At 43.3% G+C, this 21,612-nt stretch overlaps 1 protein-coding gene across 1 annotated transcript; it reads right to left on the bottom strand.

Moving 5' to 3' along the window:
* Window positions 1–18,032: 18,032 nt before the first annotated feature.
* Window positions 18,033–21,359, bottom strand: LOC119442678 (lysM and putative peptidoglycan-binding domain-containing protein 4). The gene is made up of 2 exons (XM_037707642.2): window positions 20,716–21,359; window positions 18,033–19,973 (listed from the first exon to the last, which is right to left on the bottom strand). Exons 1-2 carry the CDS (start codon window positions 21,043–21,045, stop codon window positions 19,509–19,511), a joined length of 795 nt encoding a protein of 264 aa, XP_037563570.1. The 5' UTR covers window positions 21,046–21,359; the 3' UTR covers window positions 18,033–19,508.
* Between the last annotated feature and the right edge of the window lie 253 nt (window positions 21,360–21,612).

Genomic DNA, 21,612 nt, shown 5'->3' on the forward strand with positions numbered 1-21,612 from the left:
ACCGAGCTTCACGCTTCCGAGAATAAATGAACCAATCTTGAATTTATGCGGGTGTACATTCTGACGTACAGAGACCGGAATACTTACTTAACACTAGAGACATGTATATCGGTGTGCTGCGGTGTTTCAATCCAAGCGAAATTAAGCTTTGAGCTTCAAGAAAGTGTTAAAGCAAGCTCAAGCGCCGAGATGCAGCATGTGTAGACTCTGAGATTTCAGTGCCCGCGCAGGTGATCAGTCTGACTTTTGCAACGAATACGCCTTTAAAGGTGAGTTTAGACCTCAGGCACAGTTCCGAAACAAACTTTGCGTAACACTGATTGCTAGACGGAGGTGCTGGTCGGACTAAGTTCGAAAAAATCACAGCGCGACGAGATATGGGACGCACCAAAACAGAAATAGTGTGCGAACTGCGCAGGTTTGAGCACCCTAAAACGCCGAAATCGAACAAAATCGGATTATGAGGATTGCGGTGACTTCATGTTATTAAATAGCTTCATCTCCGAGCTTGCGTTTTAGTGTAATACCATGTTCGAGTCCTTATATATATATATATATATATTATATATATTCTATATATATATATATATATATATATATATATTATTCATTTTGAACAAATAAATCGCAATAACGTTTATTCCGGGCAGCAAAAGTATTTCCTTCTCTCGTTCTTTTTTCTTTCTTTTTATGCTTTTGAATCTACATATGCACACTGTATATTAACTTATATACATAACGGTGTTTTATGTGGCTAATTCACACCTCTACACAATGTCAGATTTTAAAAGGGTGCAATTACAAGTTTACGCCGTTCAGGCAGCGAAAAAATAACTTAACGAAGTCATAAACAAACTGTCTATCACCATCATCTGCGACAAGCCGCGGTGGCTCAGTGGCTAAGGCATTGCGCTGCTCAGCACGAGGTCGCGGGATCGAATCCCGGCCGCGGCGGCCGCATTTCGATGGAGGCGAAATGCAAAAACGCCCATGTGCTTGCGTTGTAGTGCACGTTCAAGAACCCCAAGTGGTCAAAATTAATCCGGAGCTCTCCACTACGGCGTGCCTCATAATAATATTCACTTGTTCGAAATAATAAATCAGTTGTCAGTCGGCGCTCGTATCGTCTCTTCCTTTGTCGTTCGTCCGGGTAGCGCTGCCCACCCATATATAAGAACATGTTCATAATCAGAAACTTTGCTTTGGCACGTAAACCCCAGAAAGAGGAAGATAATCTTCTGCGAATAAACTGTCATCTGTTTGAATATTTACTAAAACAAACAACATAAAAAGTACTATGCGTCAAATTTTGCATCTTGGCGTGAACTCAACGTAAGAATTGCTAAATTATGATGCCGTAACTATACATAACAGAACAGCGCACACGTGATATCAAGCAAATGACAAGTAGCCGCCAATTTTCCGAAACGTGCAAACAGCAAGCAGATGACTGGTAGCACAAGCTGCATCTCACTTTGCAAGATGTAGCAAGAGCTACCTAATCGGTATTCAAACCTATAGGTATGAATACCGAATCGGAACGGTGAGCGGCTGATGTATATTGCATAATAGGCGTCAATCTGCCGGCATTTGCGAAACATATAGTGCTTTCTCTTAGTGTCAGAGAACAGCATATAATTTTTATTTGAGCAGTATCTCAAGTCAGAGATTTGCAAAATAAATTCCAACAACAGCTTACTGCGCTCTTCAAGTTAAACGTCCTTATTATTAGTTAGGCGGAACCCTTATAAGGCACCCGTACCTTCACGGGCGTTTTCTTTGTGTGCTCATCGACTTGTCCTATATACAACCTTGACCATATATAGATATATAATCGCATTGTATTGTGTTACCGTCACCATTGAAACGATCCATGTGCATGAATTCATGTTTTCTGTAATTTTCTGACGGACATGTGGTAACGATGCGGACGCATTCCGAGAAACTTCAATACGAATAACTCGGAAAACGTTGGAACTAGGAGCTTCTTGGCAGATCGTTTCAATGGGAATGTTTTTTGCAATGTTCTCTTTTTTTTTTTCACTCAAACTGTTTACAGGACCAAGCTGTTCCCGAAACTGAGCCTGCGACATCCCGTGTACTCTTCTCGCAGGCCTGGTCGGCAGAGTACTGGGTGGAGCGGGGCGCCGACCGTTCGAAATTGATCGTGGGGCTCCCACTGTACGGGCGCACCTACACGTTGCTGCGGCCGGAATCACATGGTTTCGATGCGCCAGCCACGGGCATTGGACCGGGCGATGGCTCCGTCCCTACCCTTGGGTGCGTATGCAAACTGCACACACACGCACAAGGAGAAAAGCGGGGCGGTTACGTGACAAAGGCTTACTACCGTACACGGAGGAAAGGGATCCAAATTCATCGAAGACATTGCAGTGGACGTAAAGTGCATTTAGGGTCAATACCTTTCTTTGGGCACCGTGGCAGTTTCCTTAATCTGACCGAATGACGTCAACCGCGGGTGAGAAACGGGCATCGCCCTTTCGCCTCCACGCGCTTGACCAATGCCTCCTATAGATAGCACAAGGACGGTGCACTTCGATCCGTGACATCATGGTTCCTTGCCCGACTGCCGTAGAATCTAATGGGGATGCTCCCGAGTAAGCCGCGGTGATTTTGACGTCACCGCTTTCGTCACGCCGGACTGGCCATGGAAATTTTGGTCCAAGTAACATGACGTCGTGACGTCAATTCCCCTTTCTCCGGAGCACCCTCTCTCTCAAATTGAAGCGCACCTGAGGTCACGTGGTTAGCGTGCGCAGCGTAGCGCGGCGTGCTTTCGCGAGTGAACGATGACGCAAATTCTTCCAATTTTTCTTGGATGAGGACATGCTTTGATGTCATTTGCAATGAACTTTCATTTACTGTAGCGGGCATAACGCAACACTCCTACCTGACATGAAGCAAACAGTCGATGCTGCACACCGGACGTGCGCGATCACGTGGTTTAGTGCCGAATGAGAGTTGCGTTCTGCGCAGAATGCCGACACCGTCTACAGCAAATAAATGTGGTGAACGCCCGTCGGCGGCAGGCCCGGCTATTCGACTACTTAGATAATCATCTGCGATGGCGTCTGCATGATTTCATTTTTCCACAGCTCATTATTACCGTCTGTGGACACTGATAAACATGTCTGATAATCATTCACTGATTATTGTCTAAGGTCTACCAATTAACTTCATAACTGCATTAAGGCACATGTTATAGCCATAGAATTGAAATCCGTCTGTGTACGTTCAAGGCACGTACGTCGTACGTGCAGACGTCCACACTCTTGCCTAAAGAGCGGTCGCGCACCGCGCCACGAGGCGAAGAAAGCGATATTCTTGCGTTGCACTTGACTGGAAAGGCTGCGTGTGAGCAACAGTATACTCAGCTGGACACGTAAGTCGCAGTTTTCAGCGCTCTACCCGAACCTAGTACAGCTAATTTATCATTACTCTATTTACATTGCAGCGCTTTATTTATGACCCCTGTACACTTAAAAGAGGGACCCTATTGCTATCACCAGTTTTAAGATATTATCGAAACCTTCATAGAACTGCACTGACCGTTCCAGTTAATACTTTCCAAAAGATCCCCCTGGAGCGCGGCGCGGGTGAAAACTAAGTGCAACAATTATTTTTGCGCTCGTGGGTATATATAGAAGGATACGATGTGCCCATTTTTGCAGGCATTGCTGAATCACCACTTAAATTTCAGTTGAACTTACCGCACTCGTGAACTCCATATTGTGTGTACAATTACAGAATAACTAGGGGTGGTCGAATAACCTATGTGTCGAATGCGAATCGAACATTATACACCATAACTATTCGTATTCGAAAAGGAACTATTCTGTATTTTCGACCAATCGAAACGAACCAATATTCCGCAACAACGGACTGTTAAAGTCTGGTCACTACTCTCCATCTGCGAAACAAAGTATTGCAAATTATTATACTAGTCATACAGCAGTTTCATCTCTTACGCTACAACCAGTGATGTTTTTCTTGCGACCGCCCATTTTGCACGTGTCTATGGCTCACAAGTCCTTCAGCAGCTTTCTTTTTTTTTTTTTTTTTCTCCTGCAACTTCTGATCTTTATTCGCCAACCATTTCTTTAGCGCCATTAGATAGCTAGTCATACAGCAGCTATTTATTCTTAGAAAGCGTGTTTGCAACAGACTCTTCATATGTTGAGAGGCTATTCGTGCAGGTTGTTGTACTGACAGCTAGGGATCTTGTGCGTAAAACTGATCCCTTGTCCCCGATGATTAGCTGTCCTTTTCGAACTATGGTCAGTACAGGTGTAATATTCCCGCTGCAAACGCCTGTGTCCGATTATTCGATACTTGCTATTCGCATTTGAAAAAACTTTATATTCGCCCACCTCTAATAATAGCTGGATGTATACTGCAACGCCAAGAACAGCAGGGAAGGTCAGGTATACTCTGGTCTGTCAGAGTGGTAGCGGCATTCTGATTATATTCGGGTACCAAACATTGCAAGGGTATAACTTTTTTTCTTTCTTTTTCCTTTTTTTTTTTTTTTTTTTTTTTGTATTTCGGGGTCAACGCCCAAGGCCCATATTCACGATACTTCTCTGACGTGTAAGTGAAATGCTCTCCGCGCTTGACCATCTCGGGGCGGAGATGGTATCGTTATCACGACGGCTGCTATCGCAACTTAAGTCGACGGTGCCCGAAGTTGGCCTCTTATTATGTACAGAGTGTATACGCTCTGTACATAATAAGAGATGTTTTGTTAGTACATGCCAGAGTGATTTGTAAGTTTATTTTTAATTTTCGTCTTTTAGTCGTATTATATGTTTCCTTGCCTTTTGTCTTTGCGGGCCCCAAAATGTCCTGTTATATGATATCAGAGTCCTATTGTATACGGCACTTTACGGCACTTAGTAGCGAGTGGCGCCTTTGTAAATTGCTGTAGTCTCTCGAAAGAGGTCGCCAAAACTGTCCCAGTCGCTGTCATTGATCGGCGCGGGCTCGCCTTCTTTGAATGGCAGGCTCCAGAGTTTGTCCAATTTAGGCGCTTCAACTTCAGCGAACGTGACCTGGGCGGCGGCCTTGAGCCAACTGCAGCTCACCGTCCACGTCGGCTTGGCCTCCGTTCACTGCGGCTGGTAAGCTCGCAGGTCATTTCGGGTGACGCCGGCCGCGCGCTGGAACTTGGAACCTTCTGGAAGTGTGCTGGGGTTCGCACAAACCCGCAACTAAACATTATCTAAAATAGTACGCAACTGACAAGTTCTGATCTCTGGTGCTGAAGGCTGCGTTGGATTTCGTTGTGTGCGCTGTTAGAAAGTAAAATCAAACAAAAAAACAAAACATTGCCCCATATCTTCACGCAGTTTTAGTAAGCCAACTTCAACAGCCCAACTTACGACAGGGACAAGCAAGCGGAACACATGGCATGTGATTGTACTTGTCGCATGTGGTGAAGATGCGTCGTTACCAACTTGTCCGATTTGCAAACCCAATAAGTGTCAGCAAGCCGCGCAATGGCGTTATCGCGCATTCCTTGGCTTGTTCCCGATTCCTTAACTTCCGATAGCAATGACTAAATTCGTGGTGACGATGCAGAGACATTCGCGCATGCTTAAAAAAAAGAACTTTGACGATTCTCAAGGGACTATACATATGCAGGGTGTCCCAGCTAAAAGTAACCAACGATTTAAAAACGACGGAGTGTGCTAGGGGGCTGAAACCAACTCAGTGGTGTTGAGAATCGCGCGGCCTGTATAGTCTGCGGTATTGATTTGCGTTTTGCAAAATCAATTAATTAGTATAACTCATTACCTAACTTTCTAAATATTGGCTTCACCAAGAAAGTGCCATAACAAAAGTTGTAGATCAGATTTAAAAATGGCCGACAGAAGTGTTTGCAAGTATAATTGATAGAGCTTCTTATACTTGCCTTTAAAGAAAGCCCGCGAAATACAAAAACAAGCGTGAGATAGCGCCACTGGATCTGGCGGCTGCTGCGTATAGCGCGGCCGTGCTCTCTTGAAAGCGATCTCCGACGGGGGCAGAGTCTGCCGTGCGCTGTGTTTTCGCCGTTTAGTTCGCGTTGAAGCGAGAGGCAGCACGAAGGTCGATTCGCTCGCTACTGCAGCCGCACTTCCCGACTCCAGCGTTTTGACAGCGAGTTTCCGCGGTCATCGACCTCACGCTTGTGCGCGCGTGACAACATACTTGTTAGTTTAGTTGGTAAGCGAATGTTTACAAGTTTATACGGCCAATAAGACGACTTTCCTTACTTTATTATCAACTAATTCGTTATCGCAATCGATGATTTGCCTTTCGGGCGAAACTACGACTTTTTTTCAGTATGGTATATTCAGCAGGCCATTGATACTCTTGTTCAGATATAATATTTAATGAAGTTCAATGATTAATAATAATGTAATTAGGCGAAATAGTACAAATAACTGTATGATTTGTTAAAATCAACGGGAAAAATTACCTTGGTCCTGTCCAGCTACGTAGCACTCGCATAATTTTACATTTTGGTAAAAGTTACGTGGGACACGCTGTATATATGTACATATATATTCAAGAAGAAAGACCTGCACAATACCACTTTACCATAATAATATATAGCCGTTTGCCAAACGCACCTGCTTACAAGTAGTACTGGTAAAGTTGTATTTCGCACGTTTGTCACCTTCAACTGCATATTGCACAGTATAACGTAATTGCGCGAGTATAACACAAGTTTTTTTTTTTTTTTTTTTTTTTTAATTCCTGCCTCGAACGCGCCTCGCGTTATATTCGTGTTTGTGACACGTATATAACGTTTTTTTTTTTTTTTTTTTCGCAACGTTAAGTAAGGCGGTCGGCACTCTTGAGCAGGCGCGTCAAACGAGTGTAATTCGAAGTCGCGCGCTGCGGGTTACCGCGCAATCCGGGAAAGGTTTCACCTTGTTCGATTGTCCTCGCGGGCATTTATAAAGTGCTGCGTGTCCGATAGCATTGTTGGGTGTTACGGTAGGTGACGTCATTCTCACCGCCAGTGCAAAGGCCTCAACACTCGCCCTTTCACTGTATTCTGCGACCGCAGTTAGCAGTAACGTCGAATAAACCCCTGCGGGTATCCGATTTTATGCGTCGTTTCCCGTTTCCTTCTGGCAAGCAGCACGTCGCGTCATAGTATATATATATATATATATATATATATATATATATATATATATATTATATATATATATATATACTTTTTTCGAAGATTTCTGGTTACGTTATTTACATGTAAATACGGTATATTTGCCATATATACTTGCTATTAAGTCTACTACTGCCTGCAGCATTCGCGGAGGCGGCTCCGCAGGAAGCGCGGAGTTCGAGTGCACGACAGATCCCGTTACAGTGGTCCAACTCTCGCAGGTCTGCCAGTTTCTGAAGGATGGTGCCACGCCAGTCTTTGACGACGAAAGCCAGGCTCCGTACGCTTACAAGAATTTCACCTGGATCGGCTACGACGATGTCGCCAGCATCCGCTCGAAGGTACTTACTACGTCAACCAGCACATGCCTCTTTGTATGTGCAACCGGCCTCTTTGGGAGCGGCCATTGATATCACGGCGCCTACATTCAGCTTGTTTTTCTCCGATTGTATAATCCATTTTTCGCCATCAGTCCTCTCGAATGGCCGATGCTGACGATAGCCGGGGAGTATCTTGGTGCGAGCTAGTGGCTAAATGTAAAAAGAATGGGAAAAGGTAAATATAATTGTTAAAAATTACGGGCCGTCTACGTCCAGAGTGATGTAATGCGTTACTAAAGCTTTTGGCTCATGATCCGTGTTTAGCTTCATAACCGCTGGGATGCGCAATGCGCGAGCGCGCTCGCCCACGCAGGTCGCAAAATGCGTGCAGCTACAACACTCTATGAAAATCAGCGGTGACCATGGAGGTGCTACATCTGTTTCAGTATTTTATACGCAAAATTTTTGCAGCGAAGCTGTCTGTGGCTAGGATCCGGGATTTTATGGCGTCCACACGGAAAAACTCTCCCCTGATACTCTCCCTTAAAAAGTGATAGTGCCAACAACAAAAGCAAATGCATATCGCCGCTCGCGTCGGAGCTCGGTTTAACGGCCACCTGTGTCTAAAACTATGTGTCTCTGTGAATGTATGACGTAGTGCGTGACGTAGTGAACCAAGGAGAAAGGGTTGGTTCCCCCCGGCGCAACCGCGCGAACGCGCTCGTGCCACTGCTTACGTAAGCGGCACGTAAGCGACTAGCGAGAACCGAAGACGCATATCGTGAGTCAGAGAATGCCGCAAAGCGCCTTCGGCGCCAAGGTGCAAACTTGGAAGATTTCAAGGGCGCGTACGCCAGGTTCCAAGGAGACTTTCTCGGTCGTCATTTCGGCTCGAACTGCAACGTGTGCGACAGGCTGTGGTTCGATAACGACAACACCAGTGTCGTTTCTAGTGTCTATAGTCTAGCGTCACCTTTCTAGTGTCGTCGCAGAGACCATGGCCGTCTATCACAGTGACCATAAAGCCATCGTCATGTGCGTTGCGAAATAAATAAGACGTCAAAAGAGAAAACTATTATATATATATATATATATATATATATATATATATATATATATATAATTTGTGCTCTTAAAAGTGTCCCTCTGAATATAACCTAAGGTGATTGTATACAGCTTCACTGTTCATTCAACCACCTTCACAGAGTGGAATGGCCGACGAACTTTTAAGAACTTGTGGGGTTTTACGTGCCGAAACCACAATTATGAGGCACGCCGTAGTGGGGGACTCCGGATTAATTTTGACCACCTGTGGATCTTTAATGTGTGCCCAATGCACGGGAAGCAGACATTTCTTCATTTTGCCCCCGTTGAAATCCGGCCGCCGCGGCTCGGCTTTGATCCCGCGACCTCATGCTTCGCTGCGAAACGCCATAGTCGCTAAACCACCACTACAGTGTACTAGAATTCTAGTACACTGTAACCACCACGGCGGGTCAAAAGTTTTGACGCTATCCGATAATTATTCGACGGAATTGACATGACGTTTCAAACGACAACGCTTACTTTAACCAAATGCGTTCAACCGGGCGCATTCTATCATAGAGTTTCACACTATAAAACGTGTTATAGTGAGAAACTCTATGCATTCTATGGCCACGCTCAAGTACAGGAGCTCTGTGCGTTCGTTCCCACGTTCGTGTGCGCCGGCGCCCAGTCATTACGGGCACGTGCCTAACTAACAAAAAAGAAAAAAAAAAGAAAAAGAAAGCAGGGCACAATATTTTCGTGTGGGTACTTCTTTACGGCGCATTGTCAAATTCGTCATCTTATAAATTCTGATTGGCCCAGAGGCTACGGCTTTTGATGTCAAAAACGCCAACATGGCATTGTGGACATTCTCAAATTTCGCCATATTGTCAAATTTGGTAATGGCGACATTTTGAGCCAATCAAGGAGGCCGTAGCAGCCCTCTGGGCCTGCTCTGGGCCAATTCGGGCCAATCAGAGCTGACTAGTGAGCTGACAAGATGGGGAATTTGACAATATGGCGGAATTTGCTAATGGCTGCAGATACTTCTAGTACACTGTACTGCAGAATAGCACTCACGGTTAGAACGCGAAAGTTTGGCGCTGTCACGGCTCTGACTCCGAAACCGCGGTTACGTCCGTATTATAATATGCAGCCCTTTCGTCGGAAAAGTGGCGGTGTAAAACAGCGCTAGCTACGTCGATTCCTTCGCAACTGTACGTGACTGTCCACGCGTTACAGCGTGGACAGATATGCCTTTTCGAGCTAAACTGAGCATGATTAGACGAGTTTACTTTTTCCATTCATGAGCGCCGTCATCTTAGCCTGTTACACGAACAGTCCTGTGCGCAGTGTCGTCGAATTACCATGGTCATGAAACACGAATTTGGTTGTTACAGATAGAAAACGGCAACTTTAACAAACAAAGATGAGTTGTTAACACTGTCATTAAAACGAAATGAAGCCTTGAAAACTATTACGTGGGATTTTCTTTCCGCCCGCCTGCACAGCGTATTCCGGCGGCTTCGTTCCCTGCAAACTTCTACAATCAAGGAAACAACAAAGCTACCAGCAGACCATGCGCAAACGTACGCTCAATTATATATTTAAAAAAAAAAAAAAAAGAAATCGTAACGCAGTCGTAAGGCGGGAGGACATGGCCATGGCGATTCCGTGTAGCCACCTCGGTGTTGTGCCGATGGCATTTAACTGCGTTGCGCGCACCGTGGCGCAGGCTCGCAGTGCAAATGGCGTTCTAGCATCCCGGAGTTTCCAGGGCTATCGCACGGCTGTTATTGAAAAAGCCAGTCTGCCGACCGCTATCTGTGTGCGCGCGAACTTTTCGCTGCACTACACGAGCGTAAAATTTAATGCCAGGAAACCCGACATTTGAAGAGGACGTTCTGGCCCATCGCACTTTGCTCGTGTACGTGCTGCCGTGTAGCTCTTAAAGCGCAAGGAGAGCATGCCAGCCCGAACCACTCCGATAAACGCATACTTTAGATTTCTGAATGTATTACCTTTTTGCTAAACTTTCGCTCTCTTTTTTTTTTTTTTTTTTTGTTCGTGCCATCGCAGGTTGTGTGGGTCGTTGCTCGAGGCTTCGGCGGTGTGATGACCTTCGCGCTCGACTACGACGACGCCGACAATGAATGCGGACACGGGCCCTTCCCCATCCACGATATGATTCGCAACATGCTCTCGTCCTGACACCGCGGCTTACGCTCGCAGATCAAAACACATCTGGCAGGAAATGGCGCATCAACGATCGCAAACGCGCGGCGACGTGCGCCGGGAACACCGCCGTGCCCAGCCTCTGGAGAGAAGCGGTCGTATCGGTGAAACACCGGGCCTAAGAAGCGCGAGCACCGCGTCCACGTCACTGACCTCCACTAAAATGGCTCCCTCTTGTGGAGATCGGTGGTCCACGTCCGAACGCAATTATATATAGGACCGTGAGCGCTCCTTGTAATTGAGAGCCCTTGCCTTCGTCATGCCAAATTCCTTCAGTACTTTTCTGGAAAGTATAGGAGGACCCTGGTTATACCTGCATCATACGCACCAGTGTTTTTTAAAAAACTTCACCTAAGCTCATCATGACGAAATCAATCTTATGACGTGTATGGGTCCTTTTCATGTTTACAAACAGTTTCCGAAACTTTCTGTAATCCCCTCTGTAACACCACCCGCGACAATAGCCTATAAATATATAGGACTCTCCAGCTGGCACCACCTTTCCTTTACAGTTCTAACGTTTCACAGAATAATGTTCTTGCTAAGTATAACAAGGAAGCTGCATACACGAGCTCAACACTTGTGGCACGTTTCTTATATTAGAACACATCAAGAACATTTGCCTGTAGTATACTATGAGACAAAGTACTTCTTTTTCATTCGCCAACTTGATTGTCAAAAATGCATGATCGGAAGTTTTCTGGGGTCATTTACACACTTATGCCACAACACAGATAAAAGGATTTATTGGGGCTCCTAAACAATACTCCCAGCGCTCTAAAGCTCTAATGACTGGCTTGACATTCTCTCAACATAGCGTTCGACTGCCGTAGACAAGGGGTTTGAGGTGCATGGAAACCTTATCGCATGGCTCAGGAGACAACTCAAACAATACTGCAGCAAGGTCAATTGGAAATGCACTGGAGCATAAAAATTAAAGTATGGGGTTTTTCATGCCAGAACCACGATTTGACTATGAGGAAGGCTGTAGTGTGGGACTCGGGAATAATTTGGATTACCTGGGGTTCTTTCACATGCACTTAAATCTAAGTACATGGGTTTTTTCGCATTTTGCTCCCATAGAAATGGGGCCGCCGTGGCGGAGATTTGATCCTGTGACCTCATGCTTAGCAGCCCAACACCATAGCCACTAAGCAACCACGGTGGGTCCATTTCCAATGACAAACCTGGCATGATGAAAGCATGAATGTAATAATGCACCTCGTTTATCACCATTTCTCTCAGGCTGCATGCGCTGTTGATTTACTCTGTAGATCCACATGGCAACTCCGAGCTCATCTTGTGTTATCAGGTGTTGTTCGCTCTAGTCATACATTCCGCAGTTTAGAGTACTTTGACAAACACTGTACTGTATCTGCAGGCACTCCGATTGTTTTTTGGAATGCCCATCTCATGTCATAACAACTTATTTCCTTACGGCTCTTGTTGTAGTGAGTGCCCACTATATCTACTGGGAAAACAATTCTATGCAAGTGACTTTGAGAAATATATTTTAAATCCAGTATCTGCAATCACTCTCATCACATCTTATTTTTCATTTTGTGGAAAATGTAGAATGGATCCTGTACTCAAGCTACGTCTAACAGAGGCTAAAACCCTAAATAAAGCATAATTACTTGGCTGCATTTTCTTTGGTACTTGGCATATGTTATACACTGATGTTGGGATTATGCTTTCTTGCTGGGTGTTTCTTAGTGGAGTTGAATATACAGGGTGATAATTTTTACATAATTTTTAAATCCTGCCAGCAGCAGGTAGCATAATTCTAGCCCTTGAGCTGGATTATTCGAATAGGCAGGCATTACTGGTATAAGAAATCAAAACACAATCAACTACTAGTTGACAAAAACTCATTAATTAACAATGAATTTACAGCTCATATTGCAGTCTACAAATTGTAGCCGGTGAGATTGCAAGGCATATCCACTTGGAACAAATTTTGAGGGTTGCACGGGCTTTGAGATACGTGTTTCAAGCTTGCTGTAAATATCCACTGTTGTTCCACTTACTTTTTTAACAAAACACTTTTGCATCCATTGAAATACAAGTAACTGGAACACCCATGTAATTTGTTGCACACTTTGGGAATGAATATCTCGAAACTGGTGTCATCCTGAAAATTAATTCCAAATAGACACGCCCTGTGAACTCACCAGCTACAAAATAAATTGCAATATGTGCCGTGAAGTAATTAAGTAGTTATTAGTGATGTTTTGGTAATAGTTGAATATGTGTTTCAATTTTTCATGCAAGTAATGTCTGCTTCCTTGAATAATCCAGCCCAAGGACTAGAATTATGCTATCTGCCACAGGCGATTAAAAAAAATTCTATGACACTTAAAAATGATAACCCTGTATACAGACTTAAAAGCGCAACCTTCCGAGCAACACTATTTCATGGTTTTTTTACCATTACTTACAGTTCATAGTGCAAAGTGGTAATTATAATCAAACTTTTTTTTAAGTTACATTAACCTTCGTATTCACAAACATGACCAGACTCCGACCTCTTCCTTTCCTCTACCAAGAGGGGGGCCGCATTGCCCCTAGACCGAAGGCATCGCTTCATCATTGATGCTCCTACATGATTCCCGGAATAAACAGCTACCAGAGAAACAACCCTTCCTTAAGGCACTTTTGAGTAAATGTTGAAAGCATCCAGTTACAAAATCACAGCCTGAGGATCCGAGTGTTTGTGTTATCAAAGAGCTGTAATTGGCAACAGCACTCCCAACTCAGGGGCATGGTAGCACATTTGTGGACATAGGGGCAAGTACATCCGAGGCACCATTTACGAGAAAGTTGGACACAGATGCATGAGGCAACTAAGTTGACAGCACCAGTGTTGCTAGAGTGACATTTTCATTCCATGCAATTTCAGTAGAGAATGTGTCAACTATAGGGCCGCAATTTTGTAGCGATGCCTTCCACTTGATTCTATGCTACTTGTATTATCCACTGTTCTCTCATAACGTGGACAGAGCATCACTCTGACCAGTGACAAAGCACAAAAATGAATAGCATCAGAAAAGGAGTTGCTACAAAATCGCGGCCTAAACGCATACTACTTTAAAGTACAGTAATAGTAACAAGCAGTCCCCATCCAAATGACAAAATAATGTGAAAACTGCGGGAAAGTTCGCTAAATAATAACATATGCTGTGAATGTCTTTTTAAGTTCAGGCATGGAACAAAATAAGGCTTTATCAGAGAGATATCTAACCCAATAAAGTCTGGACCACATAGGGAGTTCATAACAGAATTAATTTGTTGCCAGAATTACTTAAGCTGCATGGTGACTATTTAAATCAAGAATCGAAAAAAAATTGAGTCCAACTTTAAAAATCAAGAAGTGAACGCTGGCCAACATTTTGAAATTTCAAGCACCTTTGAGACAACGTTCAAAGCATCCAATTAAAAAATTACAGCTCAGGAATCAAAAAGGGCAATTTAATACTGTAGGACCTCAATTGTGCAAACCTTTTGTAGTCGCAGCAAGACTTCACATGACCTGCAATACGTACGACGTAAACATAGACAACAGCTAGCCAAAGCCTTGCCTTGGAAACTATAAGTTTACCAATCTCATCAGTCCTATCCAGTGTGGTCTAGAACATGCGTTGATTGAAATCTGCCCATCGAGTGCTTACATTTAAGAAAATCTGTGTAGGCGCAGGACATTCTAATAGCACTTGAAAAACATGTTCTGTTTGAGCAAACCTTGAAAATTACCAAGTGTCGTTTGCACAGACTGCTGCAATGATGAACTTCATTGTGGCTTACTGATGGCAGATCATGGCAAACAACTGAAAGCAAGGAAAGAAAATGCATATGAAGGTAACGCACAAGAGCACCGACTTTAATATCGCTTGAGAAAAATAAAAGTTAAAGGGACCCTGAACCACCCCTCGGGCTTGATGAAATAACATAGTCCACGGGTAGCATACGCTGCTGTGAACATCTCAGCCAAGTTTTGCTGTCGTACGCTGTGCGTGGAGCTCGCAAGTAAAGCGCAAAGTCACCTTTCTCTCAAACACACTCTTTTTAACAAAAACCATGTTCTTCCCCCTCTTCTGGACGCTTTATTTCGTAATAAAGCGGATTCCCATACGCGGCTTCTATTGGTAGCTGCAGTCGGCTGCGTAGCGTAGATACCGTGGCCGCCGCTGGGTGCCGCCACAAGTCCACTAGCTAAGCGTGCTGCAGCTTGCTGAGGATGGCCGCGTTTGGATTATATTTAGCACATCGTAGGCACCGAAATCGGAAGTCGTGACGTCCACGTTAACATCCAAAATGAAATTTGAACTGCCCGCCACAGTAACATAGAAGGCGGAGCATTGTGGCCATGCCCCACTCGACCGTAACCTTTACAGTGCAAGGCATTGAAGAAGGAACAGGAGCACAGTGGAGGCCGTGTTTGATTGCCAATAACTCCGTTTCTACTAAACGCATTGAAGTACTTTTGGCGGCAAATCATTCCTGAAATAGCCTATTTTCACTTCAAGTGCCTTTCTCCACTTCGATAAAAAGTGGTTCAGGGCCCCTTTAAAAGTCATCATTAGTGTGTAATTATGTTCCTTGCCTTTTCGCACTTCCAGTAATTTGCCAAGACTTTTGAAAGAAAACAAATAATTCTAGTCGATTTCCTTGCGGGCATTGCTTGAACTTTATAGCAGACCTTCTTGCTATAAAGCTTGACTTTGCTATAAGGCTATAAAGGCTTTACTTTGCTTACCAAGAAAAAGCAAGTCGAGCACTCATTTAAATACTATTATAATTTCAAACCACCAGAGTGATATGCAATTAAAAATTGAATGAGAGCATTTAGATGTCTGCTTAAAAACTAGTAATTTATATGACAATTAAATGTGCTTAAGAGGAAGCTTTAGCTCGGGTGCTCTTCTCTAATTACATCTAAAAGGAGAATTTGTTTTTCTTGGCAACCACTGCACCAAACTTGAAGAGGTTTGTTGCATTTAAAAGAAAACTCAGCAATGAAAAACTATATCACAATTCTGTGATTTGCATCTAATAGTACATCTAAAGCAGACAAAATTCATGTTACACATGAATTTCAAAAAATTTGATATGAAAATACAGCTTTTGCAGAACCCTTGTACACAACGTAACAAGTTCACGTAAAATATAAATTTACATACGAAATTTGTCCGCTTTGAACAATCTAATGGATGCAGTTTACAGAACCGCGATAGCTGTTCTTGATGCAAAGCTATTAATTTGTAAACTTTGTACTTCTATTTTTTTCGAACTTTCGAATTCTTGAAAATTCTTTTTAAAATTTTCAGGTCCTAAATCACAATTCCGCTTTTAACAGTCACTAGAATTTAACTTTTTCTCTCAAATGCAACAAATTTCATTAAAATCGATCCAGGTGTTCTCAGAAAAGCGTTTCTGCATTTTACATGTATTTTAATAGGCCGCGTTGGAGTTGGGCCCGAGCTAAAGCTTCTTCTTAAAAGTTGAATACTGCTACTTTCCCATTTCTGCATAAGGTGGTGGTCTTCTGTGCTAACAATCTATGGAGATGCTTTTGGTGTCATTGTATCAGCGAATTTTATAACTGCATGAATGCTCTTTTAGTTATTACCTTTAGCTTATTGAAAACCACTGTATCATGACCTTCCAAACTAGAGTTTTCTCATTTCAAATTTTCTCTACTAGTTTCCTGCTTGTGCAAAAACTTAATATTTCCCTGCATATTTAAAAGCCATGTTACACCAGTATTATACAAGCAATAAGATTAAAGTTCTTGCACACAATGTCACCAGTGTTCTAACAAGAGATAAAATTGGGGTGCTTGTGTACAATCAACCTTTGACGTAACTTTGAAAAGCAGTATTCATACACTTCCTCAAGCAGGAAAGCAATTTTTCAACAAGGTGATTTTTTTTTTTTTCTTAAGAGTGGAAACAGGTGGAAATGCAAGTTACTCAAAAGCATGCAATGTGTAAAGATCTGGCTTCGGCCCTTACACCTGTTGCTACAGTTTTGTGCCTTTAGATCTTTAACCTTTTAACTGCCTATGACGTGTTAACTGTACATGACAAAGGTTGTACTAGCTTGTAACTTTGACACACAAATACATAGTGTATTTTGCTATCTTTTTGAACAAGAACAGTAAAAGCACTATAGGCATTACTGGAATATATATATATATATATATATATATATATATATATTTTTTTTTTTAAGCGGCATAAGTGGAGGTTTTAGAAAAATGCACACTTTTCATGATTTTTAAAAATTTTCCCATGGCAGTTAAGGGGTTAGTTACATAAGGTGTTCACAACATTTAGGTTCAAGAACTAGCATGCTTTTCTGCATTTCTGAAGTTGCATGAAATGATACCCAACACAATTCATTGTCAGCCGAGTCACACATGCACCAGTACTATTATGGGTGTGTAAAATGGAGATTCACTGGTGGCATCATTGAAGGACAAACATCATGCAAAGTCATGCTTGTGGACTCTTGGGCACACAGCAGCCTCATTAACAGCGAAATTGAGCAAGCGGATTGGACGGTTCAGCATAGCAAGGAACGCAGCTGGAAAAGCCTGCAGGTGTTTCCATCCAACCAGGTGGCGTTCAGAATTTTATCACTGAAAGTGGCCTTTAAGGGCAACTCCGGCAACTTTTCAAAGTCCACTAACTTTAATAAAATTTTGAATATATATATTTTTTTTGCACTCTGATTATCTGTGCCAAACAATATCACTGCAAGTCATTTAGTTTTCTTGAAAATCAATTTTAAAGATTGGTTGCGTGTACCCGACTCACGCCCACGAATGTATGACTTTTTCCTGGCCACCCTGTGTTTATGACGTCAGACCCTACACTGCCACCGCTCCCAGAAATGACGAAGCTGGCTCCTTTTTCTACGAGATGACAGCCGACAATCATCATTTTGACAGACGTGATAACCGGTGCTTCATTTCGTCTTGTCACAGTACAATGCGCTGATCTCAGGGCACGACAGCTGCCTCGCGCAACGGCAGGTCAAAAGCTAACGGCAATCCTTCAGCGCTAAAATCACTGAAATCGCCGCAGTCTAGTTCAAAAGAGCTGGAAAAGTTCCATGTGTCACCAGAAGATATTGTCAGCTTCGCTTTTTCGGCGTTAGCACCACGTGTACTGCGTGTTTTGCATGCATTCTGCGTGTTTACGCGATGGTAGTGTAGGATCTGACGTCACCTACTCATCATAGACGCCACACAAAGCAGCTACCCGTTTTGGTACCTCATTTATTGGTTATTTAAAATTATTGATGAGCTTCTAAGCAAATTGAATCACTCTACCTGTGACAGGGCATTGACAGGACTGTCAATTCCATTTGAAAATAACAATATCCTAATATGATATCCTCACACACACTGTTAATTTAACTTCACCTACAGCAAGTTTTGGGTTTTTCAGCAAAGAAGGATGCTATCAGTGATGACAAGTGCAGGCCATTTCACTCTTGCATCACTGCAATAAAAACAGTGAAAAATGTCACAAAGTAAAGGATATATCAACAGAAGGTGCTTGTTCACCTTTGTCCCATTAGTTATGCTGCTTTTCCTTGTCAATATGACCAACACGCTGAACTCTGGTACCATTTTGCACCAGGAATATTTCAGCAGACAGAACAGAGCACTAAAGAGGCTTCATACACTTTCACGCATCTATGACAACATTACCGTGAATAATGCACATCATTCAAAGCGACTATGCTGAGAAGTGGTAGCAGTTCCAGCTTTTCTGGACATTTTTACTTAAACAGACCCTTTATAGCAGACCTTCGAACTTGAATGCACCTCCAACATGGCAGAAACGCCACAAAACGCTCAGATGTGTTTATACGGAGCACAAGAGTTTCAACTAGGTAACCAGCTTTGTCAAAAAATAATGTTACAGCTGGTGCGCCCCTGGAGGCATTTCGATGGAAGACAAACAAATGCTACAATGAGTAGCTTGCAAAATGATATCCACAAAACAACACACTTCAGCAGGTGAAAGAAATAACTGCCTTCTTTTATTTATTACCATTTAAAATAGGCCTATCTCTTCCTATGTATTTAAGCTCTTTCTCTGTACAGATTATGCAACTAATGGCATTTCAAAAACTTCAGCAAAAACTATGTATTCTACACATAGCCGTTTCGTCTTGTAAAGCCTACATGCTACGTTTCTTAAAATGGCTTCATTCAGCAACCTTCAAAGTACAAAAATCCTCACTACGAATGCACACCCTGTGGTAAGCCTGCTTATCAATAAGCTGCTTTCCCAACATCAAAGAAAAAGGCACATTCATCACTTTTGCGAGGCTTTACCACATCAAGGCTTTGTGTGAAAAAAGAAAAAAATATATATATGTATGTGTATGGCATCCTGTAATTCGGACATTATCAATTGTTTACATACTGTATGAACATTACTTGTAAAAAAGCCTTAAATAAACAGTGTGTGTAAAAAAAGAAAGCTCTCACGAACTCATTATTCATATCAATGATCCATACCAATGGGTAAGTAAAATAGCCACATATGCAGCTTGTTGTGCGAATGAGTGAGAACAGAAAAGTAAAAGCAGTGAATACCCCTACCAGCAACAACAGTGCAAAGCTGTATGCAACAGGTCACTCCACCTTGAGCAAGAAAACCATCACAAATGCATTTTCTGCACTAGGCAGCCTTGGCGACTCCCACGCTGCAGTTCACTCACTTTCTCAACTGCACAGCTCCATCATGAATTTCCTTTTGGTAGACGAGTATGTACAGAACATAGAAAGATGGCACGAGCACTGCAACAATGACAACAATAGCAATTATCCCGCACCATCCTATGCCACAGTCTGCACCACTCGACGAATCGGGCTGTGGACGCGAGACATGACGGTCGATGGAGCTGTCCTCAACTTCGTCAATCTGGATGCCGTCATCTCCCGCACCTCGCTCTTGCAAGGCTGCTTGCACTTTATGGTCAAGGTTCTTCCAATAGCGGATCGCTTTGTCCGGCGGCGACTCTGCACCATCACTGGCCACAGAGATGGTGTCATCGGCAGGCACATTTGTGTCAACAAGTTGTCCCGTTGCAATGTGGATGCGATCAGGGACTTTGATCACAGTGAGGGCAAAGAAGTCCTGGTCACTAAGAAGGTTGTTAAAGTGTCGCAAGGCACCAACCTGTAAATGTAATAAGGGAAAGAACCTTTTTAAGCCAAGCATGGTTTCCACTCCACACAAATTGCATATTGATTCTTAAAAGTACAGGTTCAGCTCTCGAGAAGTGGACACTGATAATAAGAAAGGTGACAGGTTTAGGAGGTTCTGGACCATTAATGTTTAAGAGATGGCTACCACCTCAACAGGAACATTGTGTGCTGTGTTTGCGAGGAACATTAAAAAAAAAGTCAAGCTTTTGCCACCACTGTGTAGCAGCTTTTCTGACGAGCCCCATTGTATCATATTTTAGCATTACCCCAAATGATTACACAGTGAGGCTGGTGAGGCTTCAGTCTTCAATTTGTTTGCTTTATTTCTTTTTCATTTGACAATATAAAGTGTCATACATAGAAAAAAAGATGAAGTAAAAGAAAGTTACACGTCCATATAAATTTGAGCAAACAAACTTGGTGACGAAAAGATCCCTTCTGATCGAAATATAATGACTGTGTAATCTCCCTAAACACTTCGAAACCGTTGACAGACACTGCTCTGTTCCTGCCCCACTTTCCAGCTCGTTTCTGAAAGTGCCATATGCGAAGCCTTGGACATGCGAGGAACTCAGCACGCCGAGTTACTTTCGCAACATCGTGAACGTCTTGCTTAGAAATGTGCAAGCTCAACTCATGGCAGCCGTCCTGTATTTACAAACAACAAATGATCAATGCAATCATATCTGAAAAAAAGCAAAAGTAATGCTCACCGTGCACCCGTAACGGAGTGCAATGCCTTGCAGTGTTTCGCCTTCAACAATACGGTGCTCAAACACTGCCGAAGGCGGAGCCTTTCGAGCCGCAAATTTGTTTCTGTCGCCGGTGTCTTTGGAACCGTTCTGACCTCCACGAAGTCTGAGTTCTGTCGCATCATCCCAAGAGCCGACTTCATCGGAAGCGACGTCGTCTCCGTCGGCGAAAATAAAAGCCTGTTGTTCGTCTCCTTCCGAATTAGTCCTCAGGAGGCCTCGGTGATAACGAGGACCCCGGTGACGACTCTTGGGCTTAGACAGCGACCATCTTTTGGGAAGGGACACCATGGCAAGGAGATAACAGGCTGATGACCATCATCGCGCCCTCCCTTCACTTTTCACTGTGGTACCTATGCCGAAGGTACAAGTAAAAAGAACGTCCCGCAACGTTAAAGATACACGTAGGTGAGAAGGTGGCATGTTAATGGAGCTGGCACAAGGAATTATTTGTCGCTACAAGCACCGCACAGGGTCCCATCCTCGATCCACTCTGCCTTTGGTGCGGTTCGTCAGTCAGTTGGCCAGCTGGCGGCTCGTGACAGGATATGCGGATAGGCTTCGATGTGACTTTAGTGACGTGACACCGCCATCCATTCATGCCGTGTTCGTGCACGAGTGGCACAAAACTGAAAGTTAAAAATAAACAGCTTATTGGTTAATCTGAAACGTTAAACCATAAAAAATATTTACAAATGCAAATGCAGGGTATTCTCAATAATTCAGTGTTAATCTATGTTATATATTTTTTTTTTCTTGTGCATATGTTTGTTTCTGAGGATGACTTGAAATTAAACAACACCGACACCCCATTATTTTACACAACGCACTCATTCATTCGTCTTTGTACAAAGCAAA

Source organism: Dermacentor silvarum, chromosome 2 (assembly GCF_013339745.2).
Source record: "Dermacentor silvarum isolate Dsil-2018 chromosome 2, BIME_Dsil_1.4, whole genome shotgun sequence".
Classification (NCBI taxonomy): Eukaryota; Metazoa; Arthropoda; class Arachnida; order Ixodida; family Ixodidae; genus Dermacentor; species Dermacentor silvarum.